Raw genomic sequence first — 21,986 nt, 5'->3', positions numbered from 1 at the left:
CCACTTAAGTTGAGAACAATTCACACACATACACATACACACATAAACACACACACACACACACACACACACACACACACACACACACACACACACACAAAGGAATTAGTCTTTTAAAAATATATGTAAAATATAAAATATATATTCATGTTTAGCAGGGAAGGATCAAGAAAAAAAAATAACAGCTACAATATCGGAAGTAACAAGGAATATAATTGAAATAATTTTATTATGGAAACCCTTCCAGACCACTGGAGAAGACAAATACTTTACACTTTGACTTTTTAGAGACAGATTTACATCTCAGACACGATCTAATGTTCACTGCTTTTATAAACCAGCAAAGTGTGTGTTCTCTTTCCAGTTATTCAACAGTTAGTTCACTGTTGAATCTCAGGACATTGGAGCTTTGTAATTAAAACAAATTGAGACACCCCCAAAATCCCCCAAACCCACCCAAAACTATTTTTCAGTTCAGAAAACCATGCCAGTTAGCAGATCCCGTCAGTCAGGATTTTTACAATACCAAACACATACAACCAGATTCAACATTATGAAATTCTGTACACATCCCAGGCCAGGGCTTTTGGGATCTGCTGATGAAACAAGTTCATAGCAGACAATTGTTTCAAGTTTCATGAATTTCTTCCCTTTTACATTTCTTTCATCATCTTTGTGTTTGCTACAAATTCACCAACATGGTATAAATTAGGAACTCAAAGTAGAGGTAATATAGTCCCAGAGAATGTCCAAATGGACACAGACCAGTTCATTCCTGTGTGGAGTTTATTCTTAAAGTAAAGGACGGTCCACCTTCCTGAGCTTCCTGAGTAAAGCTCAGGCTGGAGCTTTTCATTATCATCCAGTGCCAGTGTCGTCACCAACCAGACTCTTAATGGCAGCAGATGGAGATACTGTGGAGACGGTTCTCCCAAAGACCGTTGACCAAGTAGCTCAACTTGTAAAAGTTAACAGTAGTATTAAACATTTTTAAGTGAAAGAAGTACTCCTTCTGTCCTTGTCTCCAGAATTTGGTTTGAATATTGTCTTGCAAGCATTACTGAGAGTCCTTTCTTCTTATTCATTTGCTGCAGTTTACAGTCAGTGACAGGTCCTTTTTGACATTGAAGCTGTAAATTATGGATAAAGCAGCCTCCTTTGATGACCAATACAGTCCTGTTGCTGCAGTGACAGCTCATGATTACTGCAGCGACGTTGTCAGAAAGGACATCACTGCAGGCGTGGCCAGTAATGTGACATGTCTGCTTCACTTCCTGGAACTTGGACTGGAACTGAGACACCAGGGGAAATCAGACCTTGTAAAACAAGAATAACAAGGGCATTACAATACAGTCATGAAACAGACATGACAACAAAGTGTCTGTGGTGCGTATTTAGTGAGCGCAAAAAGGAATTTCAAAGACCACACAGTTGCAAATTAAGTTATTGCAAAAACAGGAGGAGATTAAAGGGATAGTTAACCCAAAAATGAAAATTCACTCATTATCTACTCGCCACTATGTCGATGGAGGGGTGGGTGAAGTGTTTGAGTCCACAAAACACTTTTGGAGTCTCAGGGGTAAACAGCGTTGCAGTCAAATTCAACACAATTGAAGTAAATGGTGACTCCTTCTTCAAACGTAACAATACTTTAGAAAAAAACATAAAATGCCTCCATACTGCTCGTGTGGTGTCATCCAAGTGTCCGGAAGCCCCGACATTCAAATTGAATGTCATTTACATTGCCATTTACGCCGTGTTTTTAGACTAAATGTCCACTGTTATCCTCCTCCTTGTTACAGCTGCAGTTCTCATGAGTTCTTGTGAGTTATCGTGAGTTAATTTACTTAAATTGGATTGGATTTGGCTGCAACACTGTTTACCCCTGAAACTCCAAAAGTGTTTTATATGGACTCGAACACTTCACCCACCCCTCCATCGGCATAGTGGTGGACACCAGAAATTTGTCTGCTGTTATTCAAATCAAGTTTTTCACCAATGGACTATTGCATTTTTTAAAGTGATATAAACATTTTATAAATTTATAAAATATAGAATTTTGTTTATATTCTTTGTTTTATCAGCAATTTGAATCTAATATAAGTCATTCTCTGCCTTTATCCCTCGACAAAAGTACGTAAAATGATAAACGTGGAAGTGCAATAGATGGCGTGTGTAGCAGAGTAGTAAATAACAGTATTTACAACATTCATAAGAAAAGACAGTATCTAACAGAGGTCTGACAAAGATTTGTAGTGATAGCTGTATTACCAATAACTTAAGTTTATGTGAGTAGGCAATCTAGTTGTAATCATAATCTACAAAGAGCTGCCACCACGATCATGATCCAAGATTGTCAGGATTGCTTTATACTAATAACCACATCTTTGAAGTGTGTAGGAAAATGTATTTGTGAAGCAGATCAGGTGGGTCAAGCTGTCAATCTTAAGGAAGACCATGTTTTAATGACTACATCATCGTCATCATCATCATGTTTTTGTGTATAAAACAAAGTAGAGAAATCTGTATTCATTTCTAACCTCTCTCATCATTCTTTTTTTTCTTCTCATCAACATATGATGATATGCTATGATAGCACAGACAGAGGGGAGGGGGTGTATGGTATCAAACAGTATCTTCTTACCTGTTGACGACGTTGCAGAGGATGTCATTGAATGGCTGTTGATGTGTGGCTGCATGTGTGGAGGGGTGTATGTCTCATAACTTCTTCCATTTACACTGGGACTGGTGGGCAGCATGCAGGAATAAGAGGTCTGGCTGGATGCCTGGAAAAATCAAGATGGACACATGAATTTTAGAACACCCCTATTTTACTAGGTTTTAATAAAACGTTCAAGTTCATTCGATAAACTTAAATGGTGCAACGGTGATTGGTAAACTATCCAAGGTTAAAAAAGGTTTAGATCACTTAATCATTTAAAAGAAAACAGGCCAATTTTAATGATGGAGAAAATGGTTAACTTAGGCTTCTATACTCAGTCTGATGGCAAAGTGGAACTTTTACAGTTAGTGAGGGTCAGCAATTAATTATCTGTGTTGCATTCACCACTGGTAGTTAAGTTGTGACTGGTAAGACCCAATCAGGAAGTGAATATGTCTGTGTCACTGTTTCAGGTCAAGTCTCAGTTTCTATTCTTCCAGACTAACAACCCTGGAGATTTTAAACTAAAGCCGGGTCACCAGTATGTTCGGTCTTAGTTTTAAGGGCTTGGAAACAGCAGGGCAGTGTTAATTCTAGATGTAAATGTAGCAGAAGTGATGACAACACTGTCCTGCAGGAAGCAGTTGTCAGAGCTAGTTTGGGATGATGTGGACAGAAGGTCAAAGCAAAGCAACACTTGGAGTGGAAATTTCTGCAAATAGGTTTTGACGAACCTTCTAACAATATTTCATCTCCATTGTAAAAAGAATGGGCCACATTCACCAACTGTTCTTCAGAGGACATGTTCTTATTAAAACCCTCCTCAAAGATACTGCCATTCACCAATCTTTTCTTGTTGGGATTTGTTCTCTGTTAGAACAGAGTCTTCACACACTGAAGAGCACTCTTACACACACTTGACTACTGGCATGTTTGCAAAATAATCAGTTGTGTTTTCATCAATCATAAAGTTGTGTGAGGATTTAAACGACATCATATTTTACAATTTATATATTTTTGCTGGTATGTGGTTATTTATAGTTTACAATTAATCTCAAGACTGATGCACATCACTTAAAATAGACAGACAAGTTTCTTTGAATATTTCTTTTGTAAGTGTAGATTTCTTTCTGGTGTCTTGGAGAAAACAACAGACATGTTGACATATTAAATGTGTCAAATATTCCATGGTTTTACAGCAACAACTTTTAGTTATAAAAGATATCATGATACATGATTAAAGAAGTGTGCAGTGTAAAACTAAAGTAAATCAGACAAGCAAATGTGACCATCCCGACCTGAATATCATTCCAAACGTTTTGTCTGAACCCAGCATGGCCTGTCTGACCTGCGGGGCTCAGGTTGGTTATCCACACTCTGGTCCAGATAAGGGTTCACCTGTAGTGCTGTGTTTCCTATTATGCTCCAGCTCAGATAACTCTGTCAAGCCTGTCCCCCTCCCTGTCGCTTTTCCTACCACTCACTTTTCAAATCCTTTATTTTCTCAAACACGACTTAAACTAAATGTAAACTGGCCAGTAATTCCTGCTGGCGGCGTGGCAGCTCAGCTCAGCTCAGCCTGGTCTCTTTCAGTGTCTCTTTGTTCATGCGTCTCTCTTGTCTCTCCCTCTCCCTTTTGGATCCAGGGAGAGTTAATTGGCCAACTAATCTCAGCTGTGGCAGTCCCCTCTCCCTGGTTCCCCTGGAGGTGCTCTCTGAGCCACCTCCACTGTGGTCTGTTTGTTACTTAGCAGGATTCCTCCAAAACTACCAGATGCATTACCACAACACTTGGTGGAAGGATGCTTTATGGGTCGTGAAAGAACCCAATCAATTTAGATGCTGATTCATATCAGGAGGCAGATCCAGTCGTTTCTTTTTTACTTTGTGTAACATTGTGAGTTAGAGTGGCATGACACATTTTCATTGATTTCTCACAGATTCATTCCTGAATCTTGATTAAAAGAAAACGGACATCTTTAGGGGACTGATTCATGAGTGTATGCTATTTGGTGCGGGCCTTAGCAGAGGTATGTGCTCTACTTAGTGCCATTCTAGTTGTGTTTTGTCCTGTGAATTGATCTTACTTGCATCGGCAGGCTGGCAGCCATACTGAAGCTAGGCATAGCTGGTATGCTGTAGCTGTTGGACAGAAGTGGATCTGGCCTTCCCAACACTGATCCTGATGAGAAGGACACTGGAGAAATAGGTAGGGGGGAATTCAGTGAACAAAGTGTATTTGTACGAGCAAATCATTATGCACAAGAGATATTTGTTCCACGTTATCGTTCTATCACAAGTCACAAGTTGTGATGCTCAGGACTTTAACCTCAAGTAGCAGAGCAGGTAATGAATTTATTCTTTAGTTCCTGGATCAGCCGTTTGAACCCTAGCTCCTCCTGCCCATTGGTCCAGGTATATTTAACTGCAACACCAGACCTCAAAACAATTTTCCATGAGGGTAATAATATGATCGATTTGGGCCAAAGTATCAATTAAAACGTTTTCATACAAAAGCTGATACAATACATCTGATTCAGAAAATGATATTTTCAATTGATGAGGAATATGTTTAAAAATATTGTCTCAACAACCATAGAAGAACTTCATCTGCACAAAATACATTAAATCCAGGAACCGTATGGTCAGAGAATGGGTACAACAGATTACGTATCGACCAGACATTAGATGAGTTGGTTTTTCATACTTTTGGATAAACTACATGGACTCATTTTGAGTGGTACATAGAAGAAATGAAAGAAAAGGGTTCAATTTCCAGCAAATCATTATTGCCACAACATCCACTGCAGCCAATGTCAAGAGGCATCTTAAACAGAAGACATTTTGACTCTTAATTTGAGCAGAGTCATCATTTATGTTCCTGAGTAATTGAGTAACTAACCCTAACCCTAGTAATTGAGTTACTCATCAGATCCTGTTGACACATAAGGTTTTGGCTGACTAATCATTAAAACAGCATTGCTGTAGTTATTATGACATAACTGGGTGACATGCTGGGTGACACGCTTGTCAGATGTGTGGTGTCATGGGTACCTGGTGTAGTAGGCTGTGGTAGAGGCTGGTAAACACTGGTGTTGAAGCTGCTGCTGATGGGGATGTGGCTGGAGGAGTTGGACACCTGACGTCGTTGGTTTCTCAGCTTCTCTTCTCTTCTCCACTTTGCTCGTCTGTTGGAAAACCAGACCTACACACGGCAAGCATATTATTGGCTTCAGCTAAATTTCTGGGTGTATTTCTGTACACAATAATGATGCCACACCCTAATGCAACACTGACGCTATACAAGAACCTACCTGTATTCTTGCCTCAGGAAGGTCTATTTTGTTGGCAAGGCGCTCTCGAGCAAACACATCTGGATAGTGTGTCCTTTCAAATTCTGTGGAAAACACAGTCTTTCATTATATAATAACAGGTGATAAGCATCAAGAAAGTGGATATGCAGTAATGACAAAGATTTCATATTTCATTGAATCATTTCGTTTTCTCTTGATTTCTCTCTGTCTGAAGAACTTCACAATAGTTGGGTAGGGGGGTCTAACGTTTCCTAAGCCCAGTTTTATATTTTTATTTGTATATATTTGTTCCATAGCAAGATTACTTGTAAAATGGATCAAATTATTATAAATTATAGCTTAATGTGTGCTTTGCCATATTACAGACTAATGATTCTGTTACTGTCCCAGGGCATTCGTACATCAACAAGTACCATTCCTGATTGGATAAATTCAGAACTGACTGAGGTGACATTGGCCTTTGCTTCTGATTATTAGCATAGAAGAATTTGACAACTGTTCCGGGGACATTTTAACCATTTTCTAAGAACCAACATGACAAACTTCATTTTCTATCCCCATAGTTGAAAAAGTTGTTAAAAAGGGTTAGAGGTCATGTCATCGTTTATACATTCCCAAGTTGTCTGATTGTTACGTTATGAATCTGGTCAGAGTCAAAGTGAAAGATAATACATTTAGAAACAATTATTAATAGTGTGTTTTGACCACAAATGTTACAAAAGATAAAAACAATATCAAATTTAAATTAAACCATGACAATAAATAAACAGATGTCATCAGCCTTTAGATTTTCTGTCCCTAAATGACACCTAAAAATATTACAGATTGGTGAATGCATTAGTTGCAGCAAGTCAGTTTAGAGTACCTCAGTAAACACTGCGACATTTGCATGGTGGTGATTTCCTTTTTTATATCCTTAATATGCTTCATCATTCTCCTGGGATAGTGGGAGTCAGAGGTTTTTGGGTGTCAGATGTTTTTGGCACCTTTATTTTTAGTTGCTGAAAAGTTTGCGAACCCTTGACATATGGAAAAACGCTGTATAGCTCAGTGTTTTCAGCCACATAATGTATATTAGTGTACTATATGTATGTATGTATATGGTGCAGTTGTATGGTGTACTGATCAGTAACTTGAAGTTACCTTTCTCCAGTGCTTCTATCTGGTCCTGTGTAAAAGACGTTCTGTTTCTCTGTAGTTTTCGCTTCAGTTGAAGCCTCATCTGAGTCTCCTCAGAGTCTTCACCATTGGAACTGACTGATATGGTGCTCTCCCCTCCTTCTGCCTGTGGACACTCTGCGCGAGGGAAGGAAGTGAGGGAGGACAGCAGGAGGAAGAGAGTAGTTGTAGGAAAAAGTAAGGAAGCAAAGAAAGAAGAACGAAACAATCAGAATTACACTCAGATACACTCAGGTTGAAGAGGTTTTCACATCTTACATTAAAAAAAGAAAGAAAAACAAAGTAGATACGTCTGTAAATATGTCCGAGCAAAATGCTCTAAAGTATCAAATATAGGTGTTGATTATAAGAGAAATAATGCTAATGAATAATATTTGATGTTTCATATTTGAAATCCATGAAGCTATACCTAAAATCTATAGCGTGATCAAATCACACATCAGATAAAATGCAGAATATTCCCCTCTGAATACCATCATTATCATTATTATTATTACATTTGATCATCAATTATTGATATTTGTGGATACAAAGGCCTTTCACTACAATGCATTTTCGAGTCTTTTATCTAACGTCAAAATATTTCACCAGCCTGATTTCCAGCTGCTGTTGTTTTTAGTGACAAGGCTGATAACACCACCGTGCATGACCCACTCCATTTGTATCTTTTTTCCTTTTATTTTAAATTTCTACTCTATGGTTTGATGACTATTATGTTATTTTTCCTTCGTATTAAACTTGTGTTTATTTTGTTTGTATAATCTATTTCAAATGCAATATTTGCATTTGTTACTGAGTGAGACACTATGTAAGAGCCGCACACCCAAACATGTATATTGAGCACACAAATCCTGCCTGTGATCAGGCAATGCAATATCTTATATTCAAATCCTTGTAATTAAACCATGCATGTGAGTTAATGATGAGGGAAGATACAGGGCACTACAGAGTTGAGATCTCCAACATGTGATCTCTGAGCAGATGAGAGCTTGACTCCCGCTCCCTGTGGAACTTATGTTATTTGTGGTGCTAGCCTAATTATTCATTATCCCCAGCAGACAGAGCCTGCAAAACAGAATGAAGCCATTGCTCAGTGTCACAGTCAGTCAGGCAGAAAGAGACACAAATGAGAGCAGACGCCCCCTCCCCCTCCCCTACATACACACACACACACACGCACACACAGGCACAAACATGCACTGATGGGGAAGCAGCAGTGGTGGTAGTATAGCATGACTTCGTTTCACTGTTGTTAATCCCAGGGTGCTGGAGGAGGAGCAGCAGCATATGAGCCAACTCCACACAGCAAATGGGGCCCTCAGCCACACACACAGAAAGGAAAGGAAGCTGGCATATAATCAGAATTTTGAGTAAATTGGATGGGTCTAGTCAACAAAATGTCACAATCTCAGTATTATAACATTAGCACCCGATTTTGTAACAACATAAAAAAAAATTAAAAACTGGAAGAAAGTAAGTTAAAAATTAAGGAAAATCTTAAGTAAGCCTTGTCAGTTTACCAGGGTGGCTTAAAAAAACAACAGACCAGTTAAGACCCCTTTACCTGTAGGTTTAAATACTTTTCTTTCTTTGTTTCTTTCTTTGCTTTTCTTTACTTTTCTTTTATTGCAAGGCAGAGAGGATGAAACATCAACCACAACAACAATAACAACAACAATGATACAAGACAGACAAAAAAAACAGTGAATAAACGACAATCACAATTGTGTGTGTATGTGCGTGTGTGGGGGGCTGTCTGTTCTACAGCCTGTAAGTTTTGGTTCTGTAGAAAATAATACAAAGATAAAAACATACATTTTAAAAAAGAAAAATAGGGTGGTGGGGGGAATTAACTGAAATCATAGCTAAGGTAATGAGTCTGATAAGGCAGTGTGTCCGAGCAGGGTCGGGACGCCGTCAGGGTGAACAGAGTCAGGCCTGTTGGGTCAACAGGATTATGATTTATATATACATATTTAAATATATACATATATATTTTATATTATTATTATATATTATTACTTTCATGGGTATAGTAGTTGCTCATGCGATTGGTATTCCCCTGTTTGCTCTACCATCATCAAAGATTAGTCAGTCACACCAATGTGTTCTCAGCCCAGAGACTGTGTGCTGGGTTTTAGTAAAAGTAGGGCCCTGAGAGTCTCAGCAGTTCCTGGCCCAGTATTGTAGTCGCAGTAAGGTAGGAACAGCAGATGAGTTAGCATCTTACCAGTAGAAGTGAGTGTAGTACCAGCGTACCACCCTGAGCGGCCCCCCCAGTTGGTTTGTCCATTCAGCATCTTGAGTTTATCAAACATCCCCTCAGCCACTACTGTGCCCATTTGCTGCTTGTCACTGGTCAGGTTCCTGAGCACTCGATTTATTGATGAGACCTACCGATAAACACAGTGTGATTACACAAGGGCATCTCTTTTTGTTGGATACAAAAGGTATTGGTAGACAGAAACTGAAGGAATTAAACACACTTGTCTTACACTGGGTATATTGTCGTTGGTGCAGACCCCTTCTGCCAGCAGTCGGTCTCTGATCTCCCAAGCAAAAATGGACGGACACTCTCTCTTGTACTGTGCGATCTTTCCAACCACCTCTTGAGTGGCCACTCTGGGTTTACTTCCTCCTATCGCTCGGGGACGGATTGAACCGGTCTCGTAATACCGGCCCAAGATCTTACTCACACAGCCGTTAGACACCTGGAACCAAAAACAGGACACATTATAGCCTAGATACACATTATTCAAAGAATGATGTCTAAAGAATGATCATGGAATTTGAGTCAGATGCTGTTGCTGCTGAAGACTACAACTTTGAAAATGTACATAATCTGCGAGTGTGAAGTTAGAGAGAATACAGTTTACTAGACCAGACTTAAGACTCAACACTGATTGAGGCTATATTACCCCATATATTAACAACCCCCACCAAACTGTCGGTGGATTGGTTGTATTGTGTGTATGTAGGCACAAAGGTTTGACAAAGAAGAAGAATGTGTGAGATAAAAAAATAATAACTCTCTTGTTCACTGCTGCATCAGTTAAAATGCTTACAGTGTCTCTCGTGAGTTTGTCCAAAATGTTCTTATTAAAGAAACCATTGGTGATCATTGGAATGAGCAGGACTCCAGTCTCCAGTCCAGTAAAGTTAGATGATTTGTCAATCCAATCATCTACACCCGACATGCTTGCTGCAAAGCCTGGTGGCTGTACATCACCATGCAGCCACATCCTCCTGTGTTCCTGTCCCAATTCACAGAGTTACATGAAAACATAGTATGTATCATACATCGTATGAAAGCATGCAGTTGTTTTTCTTTGTAAGTTGATGAATGATGACATACAAATTGCAACTGGACACAGAACCCCGTTACATTTAAACCTAACTAAATCAATTTGTTTCTCTGACCTTTGACCCATATTAATGTGTTCATACAACCATTTCAGCAGGTACTTTATGTTTCACCATGGTTAGTGTCACAGCTGAGGGAATCAACTCAACCTGATGAGTTTACCTGCAGAATTCTGGATATGTCACAGGGTCGAGCTCCACTGTGTGCCAGCTCCACTATCTTCTGCCTGGTAGAATCAGGTAAAGGCCTCCCATTCACAAACACACCACCCAGCTGGTTTACGCCACTGTGACCTACACACACAGAAATTTTTACATATAATTAATATATACTGAAACATGGGTTTCAGTATATGTTTTCTAAGCTAAATTATTTTAAATAGTTAAATTCAAAGCAGAAAACTACGAAAGAAGTGTGAACACAATGAACTAAACAGCCACACTGTTCAGGCACATGCATGAAAGGACAGAGTACAGTTGGGGAGAAAACTTTGAGGATATAAAGAAAAAAAAGAACGCTCCAAAACAGATGTTGTATATAGGGAATGCCTCTGATTCATCACAGTACTTGTTGATATGAGCAATTTAACGTTATAATCTGGCTTCTTACGACCTAAAAAAAATGGTAATACATTGAGTTGTACAGGTTATCAGAATAATGTCACATGATTTGGCAAATAACTGACATTCAGTCAATACACAGTACAGCATGTATTGGTATACATACTGTTTTCCTCATTATGCAGATGATGTGCTAATTAATAATGATAACACTAAATAAAAACTTACTTTACATTTTTTAACTGTAATAGTATTTTTAAAGGAACTATCAGTAACTACAACTAACATTCACATACCAACTGTTCTGCTCTTTGCTGCCTCTGTAGTGTCCTTTAAATGATTATTCTTACACAGACGTCACACACTCTGACAAGCCTGAGAGGAAGTGGGACCTGAGAGCACTGATAAATGGCAGAAACGATCGTCTCAGGACATTGTGTCATCTAAACTTCTGACAGCTGACCAGTGAAGAGCAGACCGCCGACTTTAAGCACTTCAGCCAAGTTCCAGCTTTAAGAGGGAGGGAAATAAAGTACGTAGGCAGAATGGATCACGCTGCAGGCCCGTTTGCTCTGTCTGCTGAACAACATGTTGCAGCTCTGCCATGTTTCTCTCAGCAGCAGCAGCAGACGTCAGTCTGTGCTGTGACACTGTGCAGGTTAAGTAGGGATTTACACTGAATCAATTGTCTATTGTCTGTTAATGGCCCTGTGGGGGAAAGCATATTGCAGATTTATAAACCTCTCAACAGGACATTAATAAATCACACAAATATCTGGCACACACACACACGCACACACACTTGTGTCTCCATGACTGAGGACATTACACTGACTTACACTAGCAGGAGACTTACTCTAACCTTAACCCTTCCTCTAACCCTGGGCTACTTTCAATCGAAGGATGTTTCACTACAGACACTCAAAACAGTCATTGTCAGAGGAATTCACAAATGTGAATGACGACAGTATCTTTTATTTTTACCAGAAAAGATATGAGAGTCCCACCACATTTTTTTCTGTAAAACGTAAAATATTATTTATGTATTTTTGCTGTTTGCCGTGATGAGTGAATGCCTTGGTAATATTATTGGCCCCTGCCCTGGCCTTAAGATTAATCTAAATTAACTGCAGTTTAAATCTACATCTATTAGTTTTCTAAAATGTATATATAAATATGTAAAAGATGCCTTTAGATTTATAAATGTACAAATTCACGTACATTTTAGGCACAGAAATTGAATGATTGTTTGACATATTAGTGCTAAAGGATCTTATTTTATGAAACCATGAATCAGAAAATGCATGTAAAAACCTTCAGAATTTAGAAGAGTATAAAACTGAAGAGTTTGGCAAATTTAAGTGCTACTTAAAAGTAGATTTTTGACTTAAAGTATTAGAGAAACAGAAAATATTTTTGACATTTACAGAAACAAACAGACAAAGTAAGGTGAAGCAAATGCCTAAATGTGTATTTGGGATGTTTCATTTACACTAGTCTGAAAAAAAATCTGTTACAAGAGCAAAATAGCCCAAAATCTCAGAAGTGACCAGTCCATGAAAATAATATGTCTTTATCTGTGTCTCAATTTAAAAGCTACTGTTTCACCAGTATTTTCCCTGAGTTGCAGCTCAGGTTGGTGCGTTTTTCCAGTATCATTAATGAGCGGTCAACTTTATCAAGTCATGTGCGGATTATCATTTTAAATAATGCCCATAATTTTGGACTGTACAACCAGCAGTTATAGTATCAATCAATCAATCAATCTATCTATCTATCTATCTATCTATCTATCTATCTATCTATCTATCTATCTATCTATCTATCTATTTTCTTTACAATTGTTAATTAGTTCTTAAATTTGTGATTTAGAAAACATTAGTTTTTTAACTAAAGTAGAAATGAATCTGTTCTGGATCTGCTTGTTCATTCATTATGATACATATGGTGGAGGAGGGAGAATCCCTTTGACCCCCACTACCCACCCCACCAACTCATCTATTCCAGTAGATCAGTGAGGGTTTACCTTACTACTACGGACACTGTCATAGCTGTGAACTTCTCCTCTGGTAATTAAATCATAGGGGGAGCCACAACCCCTGCAGAAGCTGCTGTTAACTTTGAGTGTGACGCTGGATTATTTCACCCTCTAACTCTGCCTCACGCTGTCTTGCATCATGTTCACTTTGTGTTTTGGGCACCATTGTTTTGCGGTAGAAATTGTTAATCACAGTGTCATTTCCCAGAGGAAGACACCCGGGCTTTCCTCTGCTGACACACAATTAATAGACAGACATATGGAGTCAATTTGGCTAAGGTCCCTCTGTGACACTCACACACGCACTCACGTACAAACACAAACACACACACACACACACACACACACACACACACACACACACACACACACACACACACACACACACACACCTATGTGCGCAGCAGGCAGACAGACCCCTGGGAGCAGCTCAGCAGCTTTCACTTTAAATCAGTTCATTCACACTGAGCCTGACTTCAATTAATTTTCACTTTTACAATGTACTGTTATAATCATCAAGTCTCCCACATCAAACAACAGAACCCTTGGTTTGGCCATACACACAGTCATGTTTCTGATTGGATGCCCCTGTCAGCAAAATCACATCAGCTATCAGTTCCTTCTAAAGCTGTTACCAGTCACTGTTTTATGATGTGACAATGCAATGTTTACTGTTGGGTTAGATTAAGAAACAAAAACGACTTGGTTAGTTTAAGAGGAACATTGGGGTTTGGTTTAAAGTGACCAATAAGGTCAGTTGAGATCAGTCACCATGGTTACAATAGGTTAGGGAACAAATGTTGACAGAAATTGGAAATTAACAGTCAAGTGTTTGGTTGACCAATCCCAGTTGGCTATAATGATGACTTCCTCCTTGTATCCCATCATAATTACTAAGACTGCTGGAGGGCTTTGTTCTGGGACACTGGTGCCGTCTGTTTGTTCTTGTTTGTAAAGCAAATTTTGAAACCTATATTTACTACAATTTGCATTGTACATTATGTCACCATGTGTCTTGTCTAAATCACATATTAGATTAAAATGTTTTTTTATTATTAATATAGATGGAAACAGCCTTGTTGCAGATCGACAGAGACAGCACTTTCAATAAAAAATGAAAAATGGAAGATGGGACAGATGACTTAATTCATCTTCTAACTTTACAGGAAAAATCTTTGAAACAGAGAAGCATGGATACTCCACACATCCGAAATCTTACAGCGATTTCCCACCTGACCGACAGAAACTCTTAGTCAAACAACAAGTAGGGTGATCACAGCCAACATGGTTTGAGCAGTACACAGTCTGGATCTTCTGCTGAGTGGCAACTGGTTAAAATGAAGAAAAATGAGGAGCAATAGACAGCTGATTATAGCCTGCATGGCTGCTTGTTATTTCATAAACTCCTTTATGTTGTGTTTATACTGCAGACTGACTGCACCCACTTTTGTTTTAATAATTTCCTGATGGAACCTGTTTCATTCACTAATGATCTGTTCACCCTCAGTTACTGATCAACACCCTCCAGCTGCTCCACTTTCACATTTTGGAATTAGAGCTGATTAAAGAGAAGGTGGTCTGATAGAAGCACCCAGTCTGACATTTAACCCAATGTTACTGTCAACAGGAACCTGCATCATCTGGTAACATCCAGGGTGAGGTCGACGCGGGGTCGGAAGCAGTGTGTTGCAGGGATTGATACTGGACAAGGGAGAGATGCAGGACAGGGAAACAAGCAAAGACACACATAGATAAGTAATACACACACCTTCACTGCAGATGGCATGGACCTCTTGTCCCGCAGTAGGAAAGAAGAAATGATTAAACTCATGACAGAGATGGCTGCCTTTGTTGCCAGGGTTAAAAACATGCAATGCAAAACTGGCCAGACATGGCAAAATCTCATGGTTTAAATTACAGGTGCAAAATCTTGGGAAAGGTGTGGGATACTAGTGGATAGGATTTAGATGTATTTACTTATGACCAAATTGAGGCTTGATATTTTACAGTTTAACCATCAAATGTAAATATAAATTAATAATAAAATATGCATGTGTTTCTTCATTATTTATTCTGTGAAATAAAAGTTTTGATAATGGCAGACTACTGCCTGTACCAATATGTCTGTGCAAGGCTGGTCAACTGATAAATAAGTCAGGCCTTACTTTTTATGTGTTTCAACAGATCAGATCATTTATTTGACATCGCTCGTCGAACAGTCATTCCAGTTTATCATGACTTCTTTTTGTGGTTTAATATGGTTTAATACATCACTTTCTCCATTAAAAGAAACAACAGAAATAAAAGCAGTCAGACCAGACACTTCTTGCTCCTTCACACATCTTTTATCATGATGCTGTCACTCTACCAAACCGCTGATCAATAATATCATTTATACTGACAAACATTGAACACAAAACTGCCAAAATAAAAGTTATTACACACACGTTCCAAACCAAAATATGATGTGAAAATGCAAAAAAAATTGGCTTCAGCCATGAAATGAGAGGATGACAGGTAACATATTTTTACTCTTCTACAGAAACAATAAATCCTTGTGGCACTTGTTGGAAAGCAACTCAGTTTGCTTGTATCTGGCAGCTTGTATTGTAATGGTGACTCAAGTCATTCTCACAGATATTTCGTCATTCACACATTAATTCCTGACTGCAAATTTAAGAATAAACAACACTACACCGACAGACTTTTATGTGCAGACCAGAAACACATCTCATAAGTGAATGTGGATTGTCTGCAAATGCAAAGCAACTCACTTGAGGGCAGTGGAGGCAAACTGTAAGACACTCCACTGTGAGCCGTTTGTTTCCGAACAGGTAGAGAATCTATTCAAATCTGAAAGTCATTATAGAGCTATAGGGCTCTGGGAGCTGCTACAAATTCAGGTGAGGATTCTCAGTCACTTCAGCTCTACGAGTGAGCAGCTTTCACACTGTTCTTATGTGAAAAATATTTGATACATTGTAATAAAAAAGTTCATTATAGCTGACTTAAGACCAAAGACGAAGCAGAATATTGGCCGATATTTTACATTAAACATCAGAGAATGGTTTGACAGAAGTGCAGATGTGGTTAGTCATGAAAACAGGCTGCAGGTAATAGGTAATAGAGCTAAAGTGTATTAATGTTGTATTGAGTTATGTCTTTAGAAATTAAATCAATTGTACTGATTTAAGGAAAATTATATTTGACCTGGGCCTTGAGTTGTAGCTCTTTGCGTTGGAATGTTTTATGTGGGCTGGTAAAGTAAAATTTGTTTAAAAAACACATTTTTAACGAGACAAATGAATTGTTCACACACCTATGGATGCAATAACATCAAATGCATTAATGATAAAATCAACAAAGAGGTTTGCGTTGTAACTCACTGTTTTGCATCATGGAGGCCACACCACCCTCCCAGCTTGTTTGACTTCTGTAATCTGTACAAAAAGAGACGACACTTAAACTCTGTGCAGTATAGACAACACAACACACTGATCTCTCCCAGCTGGATTAGAGAAAAGGAAGAGATATACACAGGTCAGCTACAATTGAACTTCTAATCTCATAGGAGTGAGTAAAAAACAACCCCAAAATACTAATTGTTTTATATGTGTATATAGGAATTTAAAGGAGATAAATAAATGGGATTTTTATGTGTTTTCTTTATCAGAGACAAACATGTTGAGGTGAAAAACACCAAAGACACTGTCTGGACAGACTGGCTGAATGCCACGCCACCCTGTGATTGGTTCATATGCTAATATATGCAAATGTCCATAAAGTTATGAGTCCAGCTCTCACATTCAGACCACTGAGCTGCCACTTTAGTGTCGATATTGTAGCCAAAATGTTAAATCCGTGCCTCACTGAAGACTGAAATGTCTAACATTTTATTTACTCTGCAGATCTGATTATTTTTATACTGTCAGCCTCTGCTTGTGTTTGTGTTGTTCTGTTGCTGGACACTTTCTATGTGAGCTGCATGTATTTTCAGAACAAATTGTAGGTATGTTATGTAACTGTACAGTTTCTTGACAACACCTCGCTCACTGGTGATGAACAGAAACTCCCCAGTGAGGTAAAAAGACGATGCAGGATTCAGGGACAGCTGCTGTTTGCTATAAGAAAGTCAGGCAATGGACAAAACTAAAGTAGGAGAGAGAAATTATTTGATCTAGCATATCTTAAATTGTCCGTGGTCAGAACACACCAAAAGAAAGTTGTCACAAAATGTAATTCAGGCTCATTCAGATATCCAGACAAATATTCCACCTCACAGCTACAGGCACATTCTTTCACACAGATCCATTTACACCCAATAACACATTCATATTGATATTTTGATAGATCAAAGCCAATTTACAGGGCTTCAATTGTCTAGATGCAGGATTTAAAAAACTAAAACTTAAGTGCCGATTGTGTATGTGTTTTTAATATTTTGAAATATTTGTGTGTGTTTTCGGGTTTACATTGTTTTTTGTATTGATTTAATATTGCCAGATTTATATTTTTAATTTTTGAACAATGTGGGCCCATATAGATTAGCACAAGCTCTCCAAGCAGCAGGAAAGCGGATAAAAAAAAAGGAAAAAGTCCAGAGTCAATACTAAATAACACGTTGTTTGTAAAACTGAATGATACAAATGTTATCAGTTCAAGTTTACTGCTAATTCAGTGCCCCGGGTTCAGTTCACACCACACTGCCATACGATCATAGAGATACAGTAGTAAATTATTAATAACATCTTCATAATTCAGAACGCTCCTCCATTTATCACCCAAAATGTACGACGGGATGGTTCAGGGCAGATGCACATTTTAACCGTGTGTTGACATCAACGCACATGACCGTCATACTTCACCCGGATTCTCAAAAGTCTTTTCACGTTTTAAAAAAAGAAGCTATAAAGGCTTCAAAGCGGATCCTTCTCTGGAGCCCTTGTTATTAACGACCTGCATTAATGAACATGAAGCGGCTCACACACACACACAGGCCGGCTATAGGCACCTCGTCCCCGCTGTAACTCAGCGCCCTTGTGCCTGTGAAAGGAGACAAAGAGCCGGAGGAGCGGAGCCGCGGCTCTGCTCGGTAAATACCCGCCAGCCTTTGTGTGTCCACGGGATTTTCATGTCGCTGCCTCGTTAGTTGCGGCTCGTTAAAAAACCCCGCGACACAAAACCGCGGCGGGGAGCCCAATTTGACCAGAGCCACGGACATAAAGGAGTTCTGTTGAACAGGCCCATGACAATATACAAGTTTCATTCAACCGCATTCAGCGCTGTATGAGGAGAGAAGAGACGGAGCTGCTGCCCGACACTGGAGGAGTCTGCAGCTCCTGCCACAGCATCTTGTCACCAGCACTCTAATCAGAATCAGAATCACAACAACAACAATAATAATGATAATCATCATATTAATCACAACAATAATAATAATCATATTAATCACACCAATAATAATTATAATAATAATTTTAATTCAGAAAGAGGATGTTGAATATTTTCTTAGAATCTGGACGACACACTTATATGACGAACTATATCAACACTCTATGAAACTTAATAGACTCTTTTCTCTCAATATCTAAGAGAATGGTAACTTCAGGCCGCTGAGAACAAGTAGTCCGCGTTCCCTCTAAAAAGGTAAACCAATGGAAAATGTAAACAATAATAATAAATGACAATTACCCAGCTTTACATGTATGAATAAAGTATAGAGAGTTATAGCCTACCAGATGTTTTTTTTTTTTAATATTAGGTTATTATCATTTATTGTATTGTGTCTAAGTTCGTTACATGATCAGTGAATATGGACGCGCCAATGCACCTCTCTGAGAACTTCTGCTGCAGCGGCTCCATCAGCTCCTCTTCAATTGAACAGATGATGTATTTATATATATATATTTATATATATCATCATACCACTATCATTCCACTACAATATAGTGGAAGGAGCTGAGTCCCGCACGATGCTTATGATCCGCTCTTACTGCGCGTTCAGGATCAGTTCAGGATCAGTGTGTCTGCTGCGCTCACACTTACACACATGGCGAGGCAACACGACAGATCACATACTTAGTTATGTGTAATGTGTGTCATGTATTTAAGCGTGGTAGTGAAATATGAAGAGAAGAAATGGCCAGCCCGTGTAAAGAGAAATCCAGCTGCTGTGATTGCTGGATGATAAAGTCACTCAGGAACTCGAACATCTCACGCTCCGAACTCCTGTGGCTCAGGTGGCGCACGTGCAGCTCCCTCTGACACAAACAGCGCTCACGCTCTGGATGATCCATCATGCGCTTAATTGGCTCCGATTTAATTAAGACATTAATTATAAGACGATCATCAGTTTTGTGACGAACTTTGTACATGTTGGCTCTGGGTTTTAAAAAAGACAACCCCTTCCCAAACAGCGGACTTATATTCATATGTCATATTTATAATCACGTTTTCTATGATGAAGGACTAAAAATAATGTAATGATTTTAAAAGCATTTGGAAATCACATCGCTGTGATTCGAACGCGGCACGGGCCTTTAATGCGCTCCCTCGGTCTTAGTGTGGGCCTCCTTCAAGAAAAAGTGAGGGCCTGAGCTATGTATCATCTAAATAATCTATAGCCTCAGAGCTTCATCAGTCCCTCTTACATGTCATTTAAAGATATTTAGCTCTTTACATATTTACAATATTCAACGCTTTTTTAGAGAAATGCAAAAATATATGAAGGCCTTTACAGGCTTTACATTTGAAGGCTGTAGAGTTTGGCTCTTTGATATTACCTTTCAGCAATAAAAAAACCTTCAGTGTCTTTTCATTAGAAAATGACCAATTTCTAAAAAGATGAGTGAGCTACAGAAACTCATCTAGTGCGTGTGAAGAAACAACTGAGCTGGCGGAATGAGAAACAGGGACACGTTCAGGGTGGATGACAGAGATCTCTTTGGACTCAATTCAACTTTGGGGTAAAGTCTGAGATGATGGGGTGTTTAAATAAAATCCACAGCTCTATCATAATCCCAAAACATAATTTACAAAGTGTCTCAAATCACTTGAGCAGGTGCTCGATGTTTTACACTGAACCGTGTGTCTGCTCTCTGATCTGATCCAGACTCTGATCGGATCCAGACTCTGATCTGATCCAGACTCTGATCTGATCCAGACTCTGATCTGATCCAGACTCTGATCCACAGCATCACTGCTACATCACCGCGCGTTCCCTGAACTCCAAGAGGCTTTTACTTCACGGGTTCGTTGTTGCTGTTTTTTTGTCCGGAGTTGCGTGTGTGTGTGTGTGTGTGTGTGTGTGTGTGTGTGTGTGTGTGTGTGTGTGTGTGTGTGTGTTTGCGCACGCGTGTGTCTACTTGTACTTATATATTTGTGAGGACTATTTTGAGCAAAGACTTTACGGAGTGAGGACATTTTTGGAACGTGAGGACATTTTGGCTGGTCCTCACCTTCAAAGGCTTGTTTGAGGGTTAAGACTTTGTTTTAGGATTAGGGTTAGAATTAGGTTAGGGTTAGGTAATTAGTTGTGATGGTAAGAGTTAGGGGCTGACAAATGCATTTTGTCAATAAGTTTCCTCCCTAAGATAAATGTACAAGAACACACACACACACACACACACCGTGAGTTGGCCAACTTCACAATAAAATGTAAAACAATATCTTTCCAAGCACCAGGTTCCTTGTGACTAAATCAGTAATACAGCTGTTGGATATCATGGTTCTGTTTTATTTCAATTATTTAAGGACAATCTCTTGAAATAAATTCAAAAGAAATCCAAAGGGTTTCCTAGTTTCCCTCACTGTGTCAGTTGAGTTGTTGAGTTGTCTCTTTTTAAAACATTTATTCCACCAAGGAGGAAGTGATCAGAAAAATATCTCTCTCCTCCTCGTTTCCTTTAGTCACCCTATCCCTTCTTTCCTCTTTTCTTCTTGTTTGTCTGTGTAAAGTTGTTAAATTGATCAGTTGTTTTTTTTTAATTTCCAAACAATGTTTTCATTCGTTCCTCCTCTGTAAGCGTTCTTCTCTCTTTCTTTTTTCTTGAAGTTAGAGGATAAATATTTTCTCCTCACAACTGTTTATTTTGTTCTTATCTACTAAACAAACTGCAACTTTTTAACTCAGAGCATATACTAATGAGAGAGAGAGAGATAAGAGAGAGATGAGGGAGAGAGAGAGAGAGCAAGAGAGAGAGAGAGAGAGTGAGTGAGGAAGAGAGAGAGACAGCAAGCTTACCTTTCTGTGGCATGCTGTAGAGAAGTAAAGTTTTGGTGCGTTTAGTTTTCCAACAGCTTCTTTCTTCTATTCTTCCCTCCAATTAGTTTCTCCTTGACTGAAGAGACAAGTGCACAGAGAGACAGAGCTGGTCCTCTGAGGAGGAGGGAGGAGAGAGGGAGGGAGAGCGAGTGGGAGGGCCAAGAGACATAGAGAGAGAGGATGAAGGGGAGGGGATGGAGAGTTTGAATGCTGAGAGCTCAGAGAGTGTGTGTGTGTGTGTGTGTGTGTGTGTGTGTGTGTGTGTGTGTGTGTGTGTGTGTGTGTGTGTGTGTGTGTGTGTGTGTGTGTGTGTGTGTGAGCGAGCGAGGTAGAGAGAGAGAAAGAGAGGGAGAAACTCCTGTGATCAGTGTCCCACAATTCACTCAGCAAGAAAAAAGGCAAATATTCAGCCTAAAACAATATCGACACAGTTCAAATATTATACAAATAAATAATCGCCACATACAACGTTCAGTCAGCAAAGACAAGTATCCTTTCAGACACATTTAAAAGAGGGTTAGATTTTTTTAAAGTGCAGTTGAACAGTATAAAAATAACTAAGGTCCTAATTGTATTTAATAATTCATTATGTTGCTGGTCTGTTCT

At 39.0% G+C, this 21,986-nt stretch overlaps 1 protein-coding gene across 1 annotated transcript; it reads right to left on the bottom strand.

Annotated features, from left to right (window-relative positions):
- Nucleotides 1–237: 237 nt before the first annotated feature.
- LOC117763323 (paired box protein Pax-6-like) lies at nt 238–21,439 on the bottom strand. The gene is made up of 11 exons (XM_034588339.1): nt 21,360–21,439; nt 16,504–16,557; nt 10,682–10,812; nt 9,651–9,866; nt 9,386–9,548; nt 7,120–7,272; nt 5,977–6,059; nt 5,717–5,867; nt 4,750–4,859; nt 2,645–2,786; nt 238–1,316 (listed from the first exon to the last, which is right to left on the bottom strand). The coding sequence occupies exons 1-11, from the start codon at nt 21,370–21,372 to the stop codon at nt 1,231–1,233; spliced, it is 1,302 nt and encodes a 433-aa protein (XP_034444230.1). The 5' UTR covers nt 21,373–21,439; the 3' UTR covers nt 238–1,230.
- Nucleotides 21,440–21,986: the final 547 nt, after the last annotated feature.

The sequence above is a fragment of the Hippoglossus hippoglossus genome, chromosome 6 (assembly GCF_009819705.1).
Source record: "Hippoglossus hippoglossus isolate fHipHip1 chromosome 6, fHipHip1.pri, whole genome shotgun sequence".
Taxonomy (NCBI): domain Eukaryota; kingdom Metazoa; phylum Chordata; class Actinopteri; order Pleuronectiformes; family Pleuronectidae; genus Hippoglossus; species Hippoglossus hippoglossus.
Note: the sequence above shows the minus strand (reverse complement) of the source record. Positions and strands in the feature narration are given on the sequence as shown.